Raw genomic sequence first — 19,415 nt, forward strand, 5'->3', positions numbered from 1 at the left:
GGCGCAAAGGAAGGGGAGCAACCAGGCTGGGAATGGGGCAGAGGAACCAAAGGGCTAACTGTAGGGCTGGGGTGGGACAAACAAACCAAGCTGCCACAGGGAAAAGGGCGGGGCATCTGCCAGGTTCTCATCAGGCGCTTCCCACAGTGCCGGAACTCCCAATTCTCCTGGATCTCCCTCCTCCAAGGACTCTAAACTCCTTCCTTTGAACTCGTCCCTGAGCCTGACATGCCCTCTCAGGCTCCAGTTAACCCCTTCTCAGCCAGTGAGGGGTTCATATACCCCATCACAGGTGCCCGATGGAGACATCTTAAAGAGGCCTGATTTTCAGAAGGTGAAGGCTCAGCATTTTCTGAAAACCATTCTCCATGAAAGTGACCCAGTTTAGGCACCCAAACATTGCACTGCCCAAAGCCACTAGTCACTTTTGAAAATCTAAGTGGCTCCAGGGGCCACTTTATGTGTACATTTTTGGTGGGGATTAACTATGACTTGCCATTTATGACTTAGTGTTGTGTGTTTGTGTCACCCACACACCTCCTGGGTGTGGTGTTCTGGCCCATCTAGTGGCACTGAGACCACTTAGAGAGCAATTAATAGGTCTGCTCTCTACAGCCTTAGCTAACAACCAGTTGGGTTTTAGCTCATGCACTAAGCTCCAGAGGTCCCAGGTTTGATCCCACCTGCTGATAACTAGCATCTGTCAGTGTTACATTTGCACAGTGTGTTGCACAATGGGGTCCTGATCCCTAGTTGGATAATAATAAAATAAGAGCACCACAACAATGCTCTACTGTGGCTTTGAAGCTGCTGCTGCTGCTTTCATATCTGCTAGTGGCATGTACATTTGTGCCTTTTACACTCTCGGAGACTAGCATTTTGGCCCCACCTGGATTCTTCATCTGCAGGAGTGGATTTGGATTATATTCATTATGTTGTCATGAATTATTATTTAGCTTTTGTCACATCATTTGTATTTATTATTACAGAGATAACAGATTACAATATCATTTGTTATCATGCTGCTGTTGTTATTATGAATGACACACTCACACAATAGTATTTGTTATTCATACAGCCCTTACAATGTACCAGGCACTTTACAGTACAACCAAAAGGCATGGCCCTCTTGCCACATGCAGTGGTCCCGCTATAACCCTGGGAACCTTGTGTAGGTCACAGCACCAGGAGTAAAGGGGCTCAGCTTTTCTTGCAGCAGGATGGTGGGGAAAGGGGAACATCCCTGCATCATTGTGCATTAAGGGTCCCGATTCAGCAAAGCACCTAAGCACGTGCTTAAGGGCACCCCTATTCAGCAAGTGCCTAAAATGAAGCAGGTGCTCAGGTCGGAGCAGGTGAGCTTTTGGGGGGTGGGTTCACCTGGCTGATCCCTCTCCACGCCCCGGGAGTGCAGGGGCCCTGCTGGGGGGCATGGGGCTGGGGGAGCTGTTCCCCAGCCCCTCCCCAAAGGCTGCTGGCAGCTTCGGCCGGGTGACGTGGAGGCAGCAGCGGGGAATCACCGCTGGGGGGCGGGGTCAGGGTCAGGGGGCGGGGCTAGCGCCCAGAGGGGCCGGGGAGGAGAAATAGGCGCGGCTCTGGCACACAGGGGCGGAGCCAGAGGGAGCAGTGACGCGGCCTTCGCGGGAGTGGGCGGGGCCAGAAGGGGTGTAGGCGGAGATATGGGCGTGGCGTGGCGGGGCTAGCGGCGGTGAGGGCGTGGCGTGGCGTGTGGCGGCCGGGAGGGGGAGGGGCCGAGCCCTCAGCTGACCGGCCGCCATTTTGTCAGGCGCTCGGCTGAGCGGAGCCCGGAGCTAAGAGATTCCAGCCGCCGGGGCCGCCGCTGCCTCCTGCGTCCCCGGGGCGCGCGCGCCGCCCGGCCCCGAGCGGGATGTGAGCGGCCCGGCCCGCCTCGCCCGGACACACACGGCAGCGGCCCGGCCCCTCAGCTCGAGCGCAGGCCCCGCCGGCCCGGCCCCGCCGCCGCGATGGCGCTGAAGATGGTGAAGGGCAGCATCGACCGCATGTTCGACAAGAACCTGCAGGACCTGGTGCGGGGCATCCGCAACCACAAGGAGGACGAGGTGGGCCGGGGCTCGGCGGAGGGCGGGCTGGGGCCGGGGAAGTGGGGCTGAGGGGGGGGGGGGGGCACGGCGCGGGGGCTGGGCTGGGGGGGGGGGGGGGGGGGGTCTGAACCACAGCCCCCCACCCCACAGCGAGCCGAGGAGGGCTTGAGGTTGCTTCCTCAGAAGAGCTGACCCCGGGCCTTTCCCATCTAGGCTCCTGGGGGGAAGGGGTGGCAGCCCCTCTTCCTTCACTCGGTGGGGTTTTGGGGGCGGGCGGCAGCTGCCTTCCTCCTCCTCTGTCTTCACCTGGGGCTGCCCCCCCTCAGTAGGGTTTGGGGGGGGTGATGACTCTCTCCCATTCAAACCAGGGCTGCCCACAAGAGAACAAAAATCTAGTGGGAAACGCTGGACTTGTCTCCTGTGCGTGGTTCTGGAGGGGGCGACTCACATCTGCTGCCCCTCTCTGGGCTGTGCGAGTCTGAGTCTCTTTCTCACACACACCATCAAAATAAAAGGTGTTTCTTTTCTGCTGAAAAGGGGATGTTGTCAAGGGGGAAAAGGGCAAGTAGAAATGAAAATGAGGAAGAAGAGTCTTGTGGGGGTCGCCCAAAAGGGAGAGCCAATTCAGGGAAGCTGCCAGAAGCAGTGGGGAAAGAGAATTAAAAGGGAGGAGAAAGATTTGGCAGGTGGGAAATCGTTGTTCTTGGTTCAGTATTTGGTTATAGTGTTAGGGGAGATTGCTTTGGTATTTACATCATGTGATTTGTAATGTAAAGAAATTCCTGTCTGTTGCCTTCAAGAGATATATGACTATTTTCTAAGATGCGATTGGAGTATAAGAAAAGTGAGTTCAAGTGTAATTAAGCTTTTTAGTTAAAATTATTTCATTTAGCTTCTGTCTAAAACACATTTCCATAGATGCCCTAATTCATTCATTTAAGGTAGAAAGCACTTGGATGTCACGACCTGATATATTCTTCTATATTATTTATGAGTTAGATCAGGAAACTGATGGAAAGTAAATAATTACTCATCAAGAACTGGTTTATCTGAGAAATGAGAATTCTTTTATCAATTGTTGTCATGTGGTATACGTTAATCAGGAAGTCCTTGGAGGCTTGGCACAAGCAAACTCGGTGTTGGAAACTCTTATGTGTACAACTTCCATAATTATCTTTTTGGCAGAAAATTAGTAACTTGGTGTGGAGTTTAGTATGATAGTACTGGGACAAGCTAGTAGATAGCATATCACAACTTCAGAATACAGTAAAGAGCAAAATAATATTGACCGTGGAAGGGATTAAGAAACAAATGTAGATTTTGTTGCTAGAACAAATAGATTGTAAAATTCATTTGTGTTGTATGTTCTTTATTACTGCTGATCTCAGGATAAAATGCAATATTGTTTCCAATAGACATTAACTTTCAGATAGCTTTAGATTTGGATATTTCACACTGATGCTCCAGTACAAGGTAGTATTTACTAGAGCCACATACCATGAAAAACTACTGAACCTTTCAATTTCATAATGTAGTTCAAATACTGTTTGGTATTGCTTTGGTGGCATAGGAAGATGTAGTTGCTATCAAGGACTCAGTGTTCTGCGCACAAAAAATAGCACCTAGCAGCTTCTAGTATTTAATGAAAGAGCCAGCTTTTGTTAGATCATATCATAAATTATTTACAAGTGTTTATGTGAATGTTTATTGTGGTGATGGTGATATGTATATTAACCTTTTATCCATGCTTGTGTAGTTCATGCTTTGAGCTATTATTATTCCACTCAAAACTGAGTTCGATAAACACTTGATGAATAACTCTGTGGAGATTACAATTAGAAATTTCCTAGAGGACAGCTAGGCCTACTAAGATACTGAGCACCATATTATTTGGCAGTAGATCTCTGCAAATATCAATGACTTTATGATCTTCATGCAGGCCCTAGGCCTTACTTTGTGACTCCCATCATCTTTGTCAAGAAGAACTGAATACTGTATATTATTTCCAGTTCTAGAATAAGTACTTGACAAGTAAGTCCTTTTGTAGGGATCTAGAGAGTCAAAGAATGAATAGTGTAACTCTTCACCATTTAAAACTAGATAGAATAACTTCCTTTCTAGATCTTCACACATGCAGTAGGATAAGAACTGATCAAGTTTCAGCAACAATATGTACAGATCATTGAGCAATTTAAATGCATATTTCCTACTGGTACTGTTATTTCTCTAAAGATTCTCCACAATATACAGTCCCTCTGGAGGGAGACCATCAAAGATGCTACTTATTCACTGAAAGAAGTTGCTGTTAAACAATGTAAGGTATTTTTTCTTTCTTCCTTCCCCTGCCTCATTTAATTGCAGAGCAGTTTAAACACATGCTAGTTTTGAGTGAGGTACTGGGAACTGAACCAGAGCTTCCCAAATGGTGATGGAAAGCACTATATTTTTCCAGTGTTCGAGTACCAATCCGTAATAATCAAAATAGTACTTTAGGAATAGCAGTAAAAACTCTTCTGTTCTTCTCCATTGATTCCATTGTTCATAGTGTTTAGGAAGTGCCATTGAGACACCGACAAGTCTGGATGTACATCTTCAGATTGCCTTGAGACAAGACTATCTAAAAGTCAACTAAAGGGTTTGGCCTGTCCAAAAGAGCAGATATTTACTGCCACAGACTTGTCAACAAATATTGACACACACTTTATGCTGGTGTCTATTATTGTGTTTGTTGTTGGATAGCAATTAGCATTATAAATCATGGATGCCTGGCAGTGACTCTTAGGCCTTGTCTACACTAGGATTTCCCTCCCTACAACTTCCCACCATTAATATCTGTAATTTGTCTCCACCATGGGTAGCAATGGTGGAAGCATTACTATATACAAAGTTTGCTGGTGACTGCAGCATCTTTAGCATTGCATTGGCTAGACCTGCTTAGAGTCTCTTCCATGCTAGAGCTCTTACTGTTGCTGCTTCTGCTGGAGCTGAACTAGTGGGATATGCTAGGAAAAAAACGAGTGTAGACACCCAGTGAAAGCAAATATTAAAATGGAAAAACAGATGTTTCTTGCCGTTTGTCTTCACGCAGGGTTTTGTAATGTCCTAATGGTTTTACTAATCAAAATGAATGGACCAGTTAAACTTTCCTTACTGGGTTGCTGGCAGACATAAGCTAAGCATCTGTTGGACAAAGCATCCTGGAAGTGGTGACCCCATGGCCCTTGCTTTGTGTGCATGAAGAGGTTTCTTTCTCTGGGATTTTCGAAAGAGGCTAAGAGTTAGGCACCCAGCTCCTATTTAACTTCAGTGGGAGTTTGGCATGTAAGTCAGTTAATCTCCTTTGAAAATCCCATTTCTAATGACAAAACCCCTGTCCATATTGGGAGCAGGACTGTACCAGTGACAACCATATTTGAAAACAGTTGTTCAGTAGTGATCTGGGGAAAAAGTGGCTGTAGCAAGCATGGTTTCAGTGTCCATTGTGGAAAAGTTTTTTAATAAAAATAAATAATGCTTTATTCTATTCCCCTTAGCAAGGCTGGAGTCTTATAAGTCCTTTCTCTTTTAGTGTCATGGCTTTCTATACAGTACTACAGGCTTAATTTATCTAATTCTGGTTTCACTTACTTTATTTTAACTGTAGTAACATAAATGTATAAATTAGGGGAATTGAAAAATGTATTGGAAAACTGTAAAAGCATTTCTTCCCACTGGCTGTGCTGCTGAGTAGACTTCCTCATTGATATGAGCAGGAAGATAGAATGTCAGCGTTGGAAGGGACCTCAGGAGGTCATCTAGTCCAACACAGGACCAATCCCCAGACAAATTTTTGCCCCAGATCCTTAAATGGCCCCCTCAAGGATTGAACTCACAACTCTGGGTTTAGCAGGCCAATGCTCAAACCACTGAGCTATCCCTATACTATAAAAGTTCTACTGTTATAACGTTGCTTATTGATTAATAGCTGTTGAAGGTGAGATTCCCTCTGTTTTCATTTTGCAGCATTAACTTTTTTGTTTGGCATTTACATTATATTTTAATCTAATTTCTGCCAAAATAAAACATGCGTGTAATATCCGCCTATTACCAGCCAGCTGCTGCCTAACCCTTGAATCATTTTTTAATTTTTAATATATGTAAAAACTTTTACTTTACCTTACATTTGTAGTGGAACATCCTGGGGCTGGTACACTTTGGCCTGTTAACATGATTCCATCTGTGGGAAGAAGGTATAATGGAGGTTAAATAAAAATGTCTGAGATTGAATGAAAAACGTTGTCCTGGCTTTTATCGGTGGGTTCAGTTACACTTTATGAAGCATGTTTCTTTCTTGGCTAACTTTTATTTTGTTTCAGAGTAGCAGCCATGTTAGTCTGTATCCGCAAAAAGAACAGGAGTACTTGTGGCACCTTAGAGACTAACAAATTTATTAGAGCATAAGCTTTCGTGGGCTACAGCCCACTTCTTCGGATGCATATAGAATGGAACATATATTGAGGAGATATATTATATATACACACATACAGAGAGCATGAACAGGTGGGAGTTGTCTTACCAACTCTGAGAGGCCAATTAAGTAAGTGAAAAAAATCTTTTGAAGTGATAATCAAGATAGCTCAGTACAGACAGTTTGATAAGAAGTGTGAGAATACTTACAAGGGGAGATAGATTCAATGTTTGTAATGGCTCAGCCATTCCCAGTCCTTATTCAATCCTAAATTGATTGTATCTAGTTTGCATATCAATTCTAGCTCAGCAGTCTCTCGTTGGAGTCTGTTTTTGAAGTTTTTCTGTTGTAAGATAGCCACCCACAGGTCTGTCATTGAATGACCAGACAGGTTAAAGTGTTCTCCCACTGGTTTTTGAGTATTATGATTCCTGATGTCAGATTTGTGTCCATTAATTCTTTTGCGTAGAGACTGTCCGGTTTGGCCAATGTACATGGCAGAGGGGCATTGCTGGCACATGATGGCATATATCACATTGGTAGATGTGCAGGTGAACGAGCCTCTGATGGTATGGCTGATGTGATTAGGTCCTATGATGATGTCACTTGAATAGATATGTGGACAGAGTTGGCATCGGGCTTTGTTACAAGGATAGGTTCCTGGGTCAGTGTTTTTGTTCAGTGATGTGTGGTTGCTGGTGAGTATTTGCTTTAGGTTGGGGGCTTGTCTGTAAGCGAGGACAGGTCTGTCTCCCAAGATCTGTGAGAGTGATCATTTTGTGTTGATACTTGTCTTCTGGGGAACAGTGGATTACATTAAAATCAGCATGCAGCAATTCCACCAAGCAACACTTTTCTCTTCAAGATTGTGCAATGTTTTCTGGTTGAAATAAACCTTATAAGCTTCCATCTTTCCAGCTCTTAAATATGACAGCTTCCCACTCCTCTGCAGGAGCTGACATTTGCCATTGTAAGTGCAATTTAATTAAACCAGTAGCTCAATTCCATTAGTAAACACCGTAAGAATGGCCATATTGGGTCAGACCAATAATGCCAATGCCAGGTGCTTCAGAGGGAATGAACAGAACAGGTAATCATCAAAGGACACCATCCCAGCCCATCCTGGCAAATAGCCTTTGATGGACCTATCCTCCATGAATTTATCTAGTTCTTTTTTGAACACTGTTATGGTTTTGGCCTTCATAACAGCCTCTGGCAAGGAGTTCCACAAGTTGGCTGTGTGTTGTGTGAAGAAATACTTCCTTTTGTTTGTTTTAAACCTGCTGCCTATTCATTTCATTTGGTGACACCTAGTCCTTGTGTTATGAGAAGGAGTAAATAATGTCGCTCACGAACCACGGTTGGCCACCCCTCACATATCTTCTTTACTTTTGAGGAATCGCATGCAGTGGCATGTGAATCTCTGCAGCATTTCCCTGTACCTGGATAAAATTTTAGGGAAACGCATGCATGCAAGCAGGGAAAACAAATAATCTGTCTCATTCTGCCATGCCATTCTTTTTCTGTCTTGTTTGTGATTCACCAGGGAAACACATCCTGCTAGCAGTGAGAGCGGTGGGCAGATGTAAAACTTAATTTTATCCTTTGGGTTAGGTGAATTTATATCATATGGAATAAGTTATCACAATAGGTGTCCATTTCTGGAGGACTTGCAGCACAGCTGACTAAAGGAAGAAGTGGGTTGCTGTGTCTGACAAAACTTTTCAAGGAATCTGTGCACCATATGATGTGAAAGTGTATTGGATGTTTGCTCTGGGCCTTCCTAGCTGGGACTGATGTGGTTAAAGGTACATGGTTCCATACCTGAAATCTGCTTGCAGGAGGATTTTGGCACTGAAATTGTTTAGCTCTTGCATATCACTTTGCATCTTCAGTGTGTTATAAATATTGTCACCCCCATGAGAGAGCAGTATTATCTGGTACTGTGATAGATACTGAGGTGAGGGGTGCCATTATAAAAACCTGGTTAGGTGAAGCAACTGGGGCAAAATGGTAGAGAGACTTACTGAGGAGTTTTACACTCTGACCATGTGTCTTTGTAATTCAGGTACCTTAGGTTTATTGGAGTGGTCTCGTGTATTTATGGCAAAATCTGCACAAAATGTCTGAAGGATTGTCATATAACTGGTGGATAAAATTGCTCTTATGCTCTGCCTTTGATAGGACAGATTTCTTGAATGACAGGATTAGGACTTCATATTTTTTCAGTTGACAGCTTTAAGAAAAAAAACAGTTATATGGTAATAGGATCACTTTGGCCTTGGTTGCACTTTAGAGCTAGTCAGAAGCCATCTTTCATGTCTGAGCATGAATTTTCATCAGTAGGCAAAACTGAGTTATGAATCCTTCACAGAATTTTTCTCTTAACATAAAAAGTATTGAAAAACACATCTTTCCATGCATAATGTAAAGTGATAAATCAACAATGAGTAATTTGAGGGGTTGTAGCTCCTGAAAGAGGCAGGGTACAAAGTTACAAAATCCTTTACATAACCATCTTAAGAGGAAGGGAGCAATCAGTTTCTAGGTGGAAAAACTTAAGACCTGAATTAGAATCAACCCAGTGGTCTAATGGGAGTACTCCATACTGAATGGTGGGTTTAATTGCCAGAAAGAATTAGGTGGGTTTTGGTGACCCTGCTCCCCTTCTTGATGTGTATTTGGAGACAATGGATTTACATTTCTCAAAAGCCATCCTTCTTACTGAATAAAGACCTGTATTGACTAGTTGCAAAGTTTAATACAATTGTCTTCAGCTGGAAAAATGCCAGTCTCAATAGGGAGTTCAGAGGCATCCTAAACGATAAGCTCTTTGGGATGGGGATTGTCATTAACTGTGTTTGTGGATCTAGCACAATGGGGCCTTGGCTGCTTGGCCTCTGGGGACTACTGTATTATAAATATTACATAGTAATGAGCACAGGGTGGGGTATAAAATGAGGGAAACTGATGAATGCTAGAAATCTGACTGGAAAAATATTACTGGTAGGAAATAAGCAGTTCATCTGACATGTCTGTACCGTACTTAAATTCACCGATACTTGATCAGTTCCTATGTGTTAAGATCTTTGAAGGAGATCATTATTCCATCTACTCTTGAATGGGCTGAGAGTTGCTGAATACCTGCAAAAGGCAAAGGACTTACTAGTCAAGTACTTTAACCCAGAATTGGAAATGCTACACAAAAGAGGGTTTGATAAGGACCTGCCAGTCTGCAAGAATCCTGGTCTCCACCTTAGAAGTGGAGCCAGTGTCCCTACTTAGCTCTTTTGTGGCATTGGCAAAGGGGAGGGTTCTGGCAACAAAAAGAAACAAGTGACTTTTGTGTGTTTTATAATTATAAAGGGTAATGTAGAGTTTAGCCTTCACTACGTTTCTGCTTTCATTCTATGTTGAACCTTTGTTTGTGTTGTCTGAGGCACAGCTAGTACTCGTAACTTGCTCTGGCCACACAATAATGATTGCTTTATTAGGGAGTAAGAAGCTTGAATCAGCCAGGCTAATGGATCATTTTGCAGCTCTCTCACCTGTGTATTTAAAACAGCCTAGCAAAATCAATTTACTCATAGATTAAATAAAGGTGGTTCTTAGGCAAGCAGGTGAGGAGAGTTCTGCAAAACTTCTTGCTAGTAGCTTATTTTAAGAAGTTTGGAGAGCATGTAAGACAAATTTTGCAAGCTGAGGAGAAGAACTTCCAGAAACTTTCAACAAAAATAAGATGTCAACTATACTGTGAATACTTAGTTCAATGGCATTTCATTAATTCATGCTTTGTAACCTCCCCATTAAAAACTAATTTCTAGACTTGTGATTTATTAAGTACAGATCTGCAGAATGCTGGTGGGGCCAGTGTGGGTGATTACTGCATTCAGGGTGCCATGTTGCCTGGTGTACACCTCCATCACTTGAAATCCCAAAGCAGGTCTACTTATGTTGCTGCTCCTACATTCTCAACCTTCCTGCTGGTATTGCTGCGATAGACATTGCATCCATGGCTGCTCTTAAGGAGAATATGCACATCCAAGTTTGGGAGTAGGGAGCCTTTAGAAGGGCTGTAGACTCAGTTTTGCTCTTCAGTGATGGCTCTTCAGAGAGCTGTTTTGTATTCGCCGCGGCTTGTTGATGCAGTCACAGGAGAGATTAAAGATGGTAGTTGTCTCTGCTCTGTGTTGAGAGAGAGGCTCTGTTGCTTCTGATCTTTCCTGGCTTGGCACTTGTCCACAATCCTCATTAAGGCTCCTCCTCTTCGCTGCAGATTAGAGAAGATCTTTCATGTACTTAGATTACTTTAGAGTAGTTAGTATAGAAATGTTCTTTAGCAGCATATTGCATTTCTGTGGCATAATGAGCAGCAGAGGAGGTATTAAACTATTTGCATGCATCAAAAAGACTGAATCGTGGGACCAGTTATAAAGAAGCCTCTGTGTTCACTAACTTATTAAAAGCTGACAGTATCTATTTTGAAAGATGGCACTGAGGTATATTCTGAAGATAATTAAATAAATAAGTGGTACAATTAAGGAGATACTTGAACAAGGAAAAGGTACAGGAAGTATATGGTTAACAACACACTAGTGATCATTCATCCTAGTAGAAGCTGATAGTGGTATGTTCTTATGAGAAGACATGTTTAAAATGGCTGTGACATATTTAGCAATGTCCTGCAATATCTTTGAGAGATCTTACTGAATTGAGCTTAAAATAATTTGAGTCCTTTGTATTATAAATGCAAAGTTTAGGTAGTATTATGGGATTGTATGTAACTTGTATCTGGGGGAAACATGACCAATGTAAACTCTGGGAACTGTTATGAGTTCCAAAGTACTATTTGAAACAATGTGCCAGGCAAGAATGAACTTCTGGAGCAAACAGGTGGGTTTCCTAGGAAATCTGTAGGGTGAGGTGTATGCAAATATACCCCCTTCAGTTTTATAAAAACTTAATTTTTCAAAGTTTTGTCCTAAGGAGAGGACCTTTGTCTGCTCATCTTCTGTTACATGAAGACAAAACAAAAGGCACAAACTGTATAAAGTTCAAAGTGAACAATTCATGGGGTTCTTGTTCTGTGCTAACAGCTGTTATGAACTTGCAACCACAGGAAAAAACCCTTGGTGGGATTTGGACTGATCACCTGTCAGAACCCTTGTTGGAATTGGGGGTGATCTCTGGTAAGCTTATTAGTATCCGTTTAGGTTTGTTTATTGTTGTTAATGTTTTCTTTGTAGTGCTTTCACCTTAAGAATAAATGTGCTTGCTTAGGCTGTGTGGTGTCTTAAAACTAGGGACAATTATGCTGATTATAGCCTCTGAGGAGAAAGCAAAACAGGCCTCCTTAGGCAGTCTGACTTGCTGGGGAACTCATGAACTGTGCAGCCAGGAAAAATCCTGGTCAAGAAGGGGAGAGACATGGGTCATCAGCCCAGACGGCTGGCAGCTGAGGAGCTGGGAGCCTAGAATGTTTGCCACTGGTGGACCATGAGCGGAAAACACAGGTACAGTTGCCCTGAACTGTGAAAATGGCTATGGCAATATTTTAGAATCGTGTTAAATATATCTGTGAAAAAGGCTTCAGGAAAATAATGTCTAGGTGTCTCTAACCTTTGGCCAAGATGTCAATTACAGAAACAGTTTAGCGCTATTATTTTACCCTTGATCAGGTTTCTTTGTTTCATTACACAGACAGCGGAAGCTAATTTGTTCACACAAGTCTTTCTTTGCGTTCAGTTTTAGATACTGTTGATCTAATAGTTAAACTTAACTTTTCCATCCTGTGTGGTTTGTATTTGATAAAATGTTAGTAGGTGTAGTAAGTGGGTGTTAATATAGCTGTATAAGAAAGCTCTTCTGTTTTTGTTTTTCACAATAAACATAAGCCTGAATGAATTGAGTCACTCACTTGTTATAGCTGGCAGTGATACGTCTTCACTGTATTAAGGACTATAAGTTTGGTTTGAGTGGGTGGACAATTATCTCATCTGCTGCTTGTTCTACAGACTTGAATTGTAGAACTCAGCAAAAAAGCATTTGTAGTGGACTTATAAAGAACAGCCACTTGACATGAGCCATTCTCCTTTTCATTATCCAGCTCAACGTTATCATTTAGCACATCAGTGGCTTAGCATGTACTGTAGTACTACGTTTCAAATTGTATATATTTTTAATCTTTTGTCTGTTTTTTGTATATTTAGACAATGTTAATAAGCACAACTGCCCCTAACAAAAGGTTTATTTGTATATGGCTAAGCATGCTTTCACCAAAGCCTGATATACTGTACAGAAGTGTAGAAATATATCTGGTTCCATGATGCTTAGTGGAAGGTTCAAGGGAGTCAGAAAACTCTGATGTGTGAAATGTTTTTTCTTTAAAATCCATCCACAAATTGTTGCTTATTTAGGAAATACTCAGTTTGATTTTCTGTTGGCCTCAAAGTTGAGACTGGAAATGGTGAATAGCTGTTTAGTTAAAAAAGAAAAAGGAAAAAAAAAAAGAAAGGGCTTTAACATTTAAAAAAAAAAATTTTTTTTTTACCTCTATAATATCAGGCATGTCAAGTCTTGTCATCCTTCTTTTGTAGAGGGCTCCTTGGTGGACCCAGAGAAGTGGTTTTCAGCTTTCCCAGGCCTTAATTGAAGCGACTGTAACTGAGGTCTTTTGTTACGCTCTTGGGTTAAATAAGGCATTTAGAGCTTTAAAGTCTGAGTGATTTTTGATTCAACCAGGTTTCACTTGCTTGGTAACTATCATAGTCTATTAATTCCTCAGTCATCCATAGCCTTCCCAGAAAAAGTAAAAAAATGTAACCATTTAAAATGCTTCACACAAACCCTTTTAGAAAGAAGCAAAGAAGGCAAAACTAACTTTTGCCTTTACATCTGTTGCCTGAACTGAAATGGGTTTTGTTCTTGATTTCATAGTTGTTTTACCTAGCAAAATGAGCAACCTGTTGCCAATGAGAAATTGGGATATTTGTGAGAGGTAGTTGCCGGTCTCACTTTCTTGAATTATTTTTCCTGAGCAGAATGAGTTTCCTATATTGTTTTTTTCTTTTGTAGTAAGCGTGGACATTTCTGGTGTGCCAATTTTACTAGTTCTGCTTGGTGTCTTTATACAGTGTTTTGTCTTTGCATTTTTTACTGTTAAGGGTTCATTTTGAGCAAATGTGCTTATTTGAGTAAACTGTACTTAATTTATAAACTTATTGCTTCTGCGTGTGGACATCTTTGACTCTGCAAAATAAATACAGAATTAACAAATATATATCTAAAAATACTCTGTAAAACCACTCATATTCTTCTGCAAAATATTCCAGAGATCAATTAAGCTTGATCAAACAGATGTCTACAATGGTAGGTGCTTTCATTTGCCACATATGTATATATTTGTAAGTTTTTTTTTTTCTCTTTTTTTCTCTCTGCTGTAGTGCAAAGTGGGGAACAACTAAGACTCTTGAGAATTGTCTAATAGGAATACTGATCACTAAATCAATTGCCATACACTCAAGTTGACAGCTACTGGAGACTTATCTGTGTTTAAATGGTATATCCTAAACATATTGACAGTGTTCATTTGCAGACTTGTATTACCAAAAATTACCAATCAGTATATTCTTAATATGTATATGAATCTAGGCCTCAACATATAATATGGCAATGGGCAACTTAGAAATGAAGATAATACGTTGTGAAAAGTAAGGGCATCCTTCAGTTAGACAAATTACTGTCTTTTAAGAGAGATTATGTAGAGGTTAATGTGATGGATATTTTAGAAATTCATGTAGGTGGATGATTGTCTAGCTAGGTTGGTGCCATATCCTATTGCCATTTATAGGAAAGAATATATTGTGAAAGCTGTTACATGACATTTAGATAACTTTTTTGTCCCCTCCATTCAGAAGAGAATCAGAGAAATAGAGGTGGAAGATACCTATTAGATCATGTTGGTGTGCTGTGACCAGTATTATCTCATTGTTTCCTTGTAATCCCCTGTCTGTATCCATCTGTTGTCTCTTGTTTTGTACTTAAATTGTAAACTCTTTGGAGGAGGGACTGTATATTCTGTATTTGTACAGAGCCTACCTAGCATAGTGAGATCCTGGTCCATGACTGGGGCTCCTGAGGGTTAAAATGATGATAATCTTGTCCATTCCTTTATAAGAATTGTTCTCTATCTAGATTACAGATTCTAGTGCTTTGTCCAGTTTATTCCTAAAATTCTAAAAGATGGGGCTTCCAATCCTTTCCTTTGGGTAGTATTCCACAATCTTAGAGCTCTTTTCCTAATTTTCCTCTTTTTTAAAAAGCTTGGAGAAATAAGATTAATAGAATAAAGTCAAAATGTGAATGCATTGAGGAAGTAGGGTCACTCTTTGTTAGGACTGGCCTACACTGGGAACTTAATTGGCATTGCTGTGTTGCTCAGGTGGTGTAAAAAATCCACATCCCTGAGTGAGGTAGTTAAACTGACCTAACCCCCAGTGTAGACAGCGCTAGGGTAATGGAAGAGTTATTCTGTCAATGTAGCTACAGCCACTCAGGGAGGTGGATTGCCTGTACCAACAGGAAAAGTGCTCCAGTCAATATAGGTAGTGTCTACACTGAAGCATTACAGCGGCACTGCTTTAGCCCTTCCAGTGTAGACAAGCCCTTAGCCTTATAGCATCCAAGCAAAAGTATAGAACAGCCCTGGAATATTGTGGGAAGCTGAAAAGTCACTACATGAAATAGCCTGTCAGCCAATGTCTTTAATACTTGGAGGATAGAAATACCTTTTTAATTAGGCACTGGATAAAATGTGGCATGGGGGGGGCGGGACAAATATGCCTCCATTTTCCCCATGTAATTCCCTCAAATGTGTGTTGTTACTGGCAGAACTTGGGGCCTTACATTCAACTCAGTGGCATTCCTGTTTGTCAGTATGTAACACAATAAATTAGACTGCCATACCAGGTCAATTCTGTCACCTCAGGGAATGTTCTAAGCATCAATGGGGAAAAATGGGGGACCTATGAAGCCCTTGCCAGCTATGTAACACAACCACAAAGAGGTCGTGGAGGTGGGGAGTGTACAGCTGCAAGGAATCCCTGGTGTGTGCAATAAGCTCAGCCTATACAAGGTATTAAATAGTATGTGACCTCCCCATCCTGCTTATATCACTATTTGTATATTGCTTTTCAATTAATATTGGAATTGTCTTGTTAAGAATTATTTTGCCTAGCATATTCTCACTTGAATTATTAGTATTCTACAAATATTTTGTGTGTTGCCTGTTCCACAGGTGTGTAGCAGTTTGGAAGATTCCTAATCAGCCTCTTTAAGTGGGAACTAAACTAATCTTTCACCTGCCTAATTGTCTCAAATCTACAGTTGGGAAAACATGAGTGTCTGTAAACTCTTGACTTTTCTTGCAGGCAGCCTCTAGTTTACAAGATATCTTAAAATAAAATAGTTGTAATGAAATATTTGTTTTGATTGAAATTTCACCTGGGAATCAAATAAGCAGTTCTCGTGTAAACTAGGCCATTTGGAGTCTGACTGCAGATTCCGACACCTGTTTTAAAAGGTAATACATGTGCTGTCTTTTATAATGGCAGGTGGCATCAACAATCTCACTTTATATTGTCTCTGGGTTGTTAGGAATGCATCTTATTTTACAGTCTATACTTGCTCTCCAGTAACCCTACAGGTGAAAACAGTTATTGGAAACTGATCAGCCTTTTATTTTTGTCTACGATGTGAATAGTGCCTGTTAACTTGGACTTTGTAATTTATTAGCCATCTGGGGTAGATCTAACAAAAATAAGTCAATAGGATTCTCTCTTTAGGCCATCATAATATAAGCAATAGCCTAAGAAATATAATTAATTTTCCTCATTCCAGAATGTTGTTGTACAGGCAGAATCTGTAACATCTGATCCATTGCATTTCTAAACCTCATCTCACTCTTTCTACTTTATTGTAATAGGAATACTTGCATATGGGTCTGAGTCTAAATCAATTTGGAATTCTACTTGTAGTGAAACTTGTGTTCCTGTGTGAGAGATGGGTTTATTCAGCCTCAATTCATTAATATTAAGGTGATAATTTATGTAGTAGGACTTGCAACCACAAGAAGTTTCTAGATTTTGGGCTATTAAACCTGTAATGGTTCTGATTCTGCTGCTGTACAGGCAACCATTCAAAGAAGCAGCATGAATCTGAAGTCATTGATAACATGATTTTTGCTTTTGACAGACATCAAAGAAGTTATTTTGTGTTCCATGTGGATGTTGGAGGGCAATCAGTGTTTACAAACTCCAGAAAAGCAAAATGGTGAAGCTAGCTTATTATTTTCAAAGTTCTAAGGAGATGTTATGGTACAGGTGTGTTTGGTTATCTGCAAGACCCAATAAAAAATGCAGTCAGTCCTCCATTTAACTTTGCTGGCATGCAAGAAACCCTGGAATTAGCATTTTCACACAGTGTTGTTGTTTTGCATTGGAGTAGAGTGATGAGATAATTAAAACTTGTGTATCTTTAAAGTCAATCTTTTCAGATAGTCAACCACTGTATTTGAAGTGTTTTTTAAAAAAAAATCATGACCCCCTGCATCTACTCTTAGGGCTGGTCCACACTAAGCCCCCAGTTCGAACTAAGATACACAACTTCAGCTACGTGAATAACGTAGCTGAAGTCGAAGTATCTTAGTTCGAACCGAAAGGTACTTACCGCGGGTCCACACGCGGCAGGCAGGCTCCCCCGTCGACTCCGCCTACTCCGCAGGATTACCGGCGTCGACGGCGAGCACTTCCGGGATCGATTTATCGCGTCTAGACAAGACGCGATAAATCGATCCCAGAAGATCGATTGCTTGCCGCCGAACCAGCGGGTAAGTATAGACGTACCCTTAGAGAAAGTGTAAGAAATATATCACCGATAAGCCTATGTAACTTGTCTGTTTCAAGAGGTTGATAGAAAATACTTGACTTTGAAGTGTCGTTGTGTGTGGGACAGTAAGGGAGTGAGATTTTTGTTTCAGAATGTTATAAAATTTTCAACACCTCATGACCCTCCCTAGGGGTCATGATCCACTGGTTAGGAAATGCTGGTGTAGACAAGTGCTTTGCAGAGTATTTAAAGCTGCAGCCAGATTCTTTAATGGGAAAGGCGTGAGATCAAGTAGAACGTGTACTTTATCTGAGTGTTATATGATGACTGTAGTTTCCCTCAATACATTTCCAAAGTTGTAAAGGATATGGTCAAATAAGAGAGATTTGTTTGTGTAGTTATTACGATTAAAAATTAAGACCCCTTTTTCATTGGGATAGTCGTCTTGATGTGTTAAAATCTTGAATGATGACTTTACCACACCAACTAGTCACTACTTTATCTATTTGTAAATAGCACTTTCTCTGCATTTGAGAGGATCTGTATTGTTATAGTAAAAGTAAAACTGCTCATTTTTAGAGCAACATGCCAGGAGTCACATTATTGATTGTCAGTACAGAAACTGACATGCTAGCTGTGATGATGTAGTTGTTCAGTACTTTTTTTTTTTTTTTTTTTAAAGGTACATCAGTTTGTAGGTGAAATAAATCACAGTTCTTAAAACTTGGCTTCACTGCCTGTGCACCAGGAATTGTGATCATGGTTTCTGATGCAATCCTGAGTGGTGGTTGAAACATTCAACGCTATGCTTGTGTTATAAAGTTAAATGTAACCAGCCATGCAAATGTTGGCTTCATAGAGACCACGAAGTATTCAATACAGCAAAGACGACATCCTTCCAGTTTTTAGTGCAGCTGCCTTACAGGAAGACACCGCTTAAGTTCTCTAATTCAAAATCATGCTATATTTGAGAAAGAGGATAGAATGAAGCTGTGTCTATACTTAAAGCACTACAATGGCACAGCTGTAGAGTTTCAGTTTAGACACTACAGCGACAGGAGGGGTTCTTCTGTCACTATAGGTAATCCACCTCCCTGAGGCCTGGTCTACACTACGGGATTAATTCGGATTTAGCAGCGTTAATCCGAATTAACCCTTCACCCGTCCACACTACAGAGCCAGTTAATTCGAATTAAAGGGCCCTTTAAATCGATTTCTGTACTCCACCTCGACGAACGGAGTAGAGCCTAAATCGATTTTGTTAATTCGAATTAGGGTTAGTGTGGCCGCACACCACCGAATTACTGTGTTTAAATTAATGGGGTAGTGTGGCCGCACACCACCGAATTAATGTGGTTAAAAACCGAATTAAGGTGCTTAGTGTGGCCGCGCACAATCGAATTTATACAACCTGTTTCCCAAATTCGAATTATCTAAATTCGGATTAATCCTGTAGTGTAGACATACCCTGAGATACATTAGCTAGGTTGACGGCTGTTGGCCTAGTGCTGTCCACGCTGTGGGGGTTAGGCCATCTTAACCATGGTGCCCAGGGGTGAAGATTTTTCAGTGTAGACCTGCCCTGAGACTGCAAGGTAAAATGGCAACGGCTGACCTTTAAGTATCAAATTTTGATCACTGAACTATAATTCCTCAGTACTACAAGAACATTGTTTTAATGCAGAATATTAAAACATACTGTAGGGCACATGAATAATTCCCTGAGATCCTAAAGATTAATTTTGGTAGCAAACTCAGACCTACTGTAAAAGGTACAATAATATAAAATATTTCTCCCCTAGCAGAACACAAGTGTGGCTTTTTTAAAAAAAAGCCCTCTCCCATCTGAACAGATAATCTAAGGTTTCATTGATTCGGCTTGTTTTGCATCGGTTCACGCTGGCAGCTTGATGCCAGTCTAAGGAATTGATGCTGTTCCATAATTCTACCACATTTATGTTCTGTCAGATCCCAACTTGCTTAAAGTTCCCTGAAAAGTATAGTGAAGTTCCTGTGTGTAT

General features: G+C 41.3%; 1 protein-coding gene across 1 annotated transcript in view; it reads left to right on the forward strand.

Moving 5' to 3' along the window:
- The first annotated feature begins 1,792 nt into the window (after positions 1 to 1,792).
- AP3D1 (adaptor related protein complex 3 subunit delta 1) overlaps positions 1,793 to 19,415 on the forward strand; it is a 71,115-nt gene continuing 53,492 nt past the window's right edge. Inside the window, exon 1 of the mRNA XM_026654880.2 lies at positions 1,793 to 2,081. Within this exon, the coding sequence (XP_026510665.1) occupies positions 1,986 to 2,081 (96 nt within the window). The 5' untranslated portion in view covers positions 1,793 to 1,985. The remainder of the gene's footprint in view (positions 2,082 to 19,415) is intronic.

The sequence above is a fragment of the Terrapene carolina genome, unplaced genomic scaffold, assembly GCF_002925995.2.
Source record: "Terrapene carolina triunguis isolate 2854851 unplaced genomic scaffold, T_m_triunguis-2.0 Scaffold194, whole genome shotgun sequence".
NCBI classification, from domain to species: domain Eukaryota; kingdom Metazoa; phylum Chordata; order Testudines; family Emydidae; genus Terrapene; species Terrapene triunguis.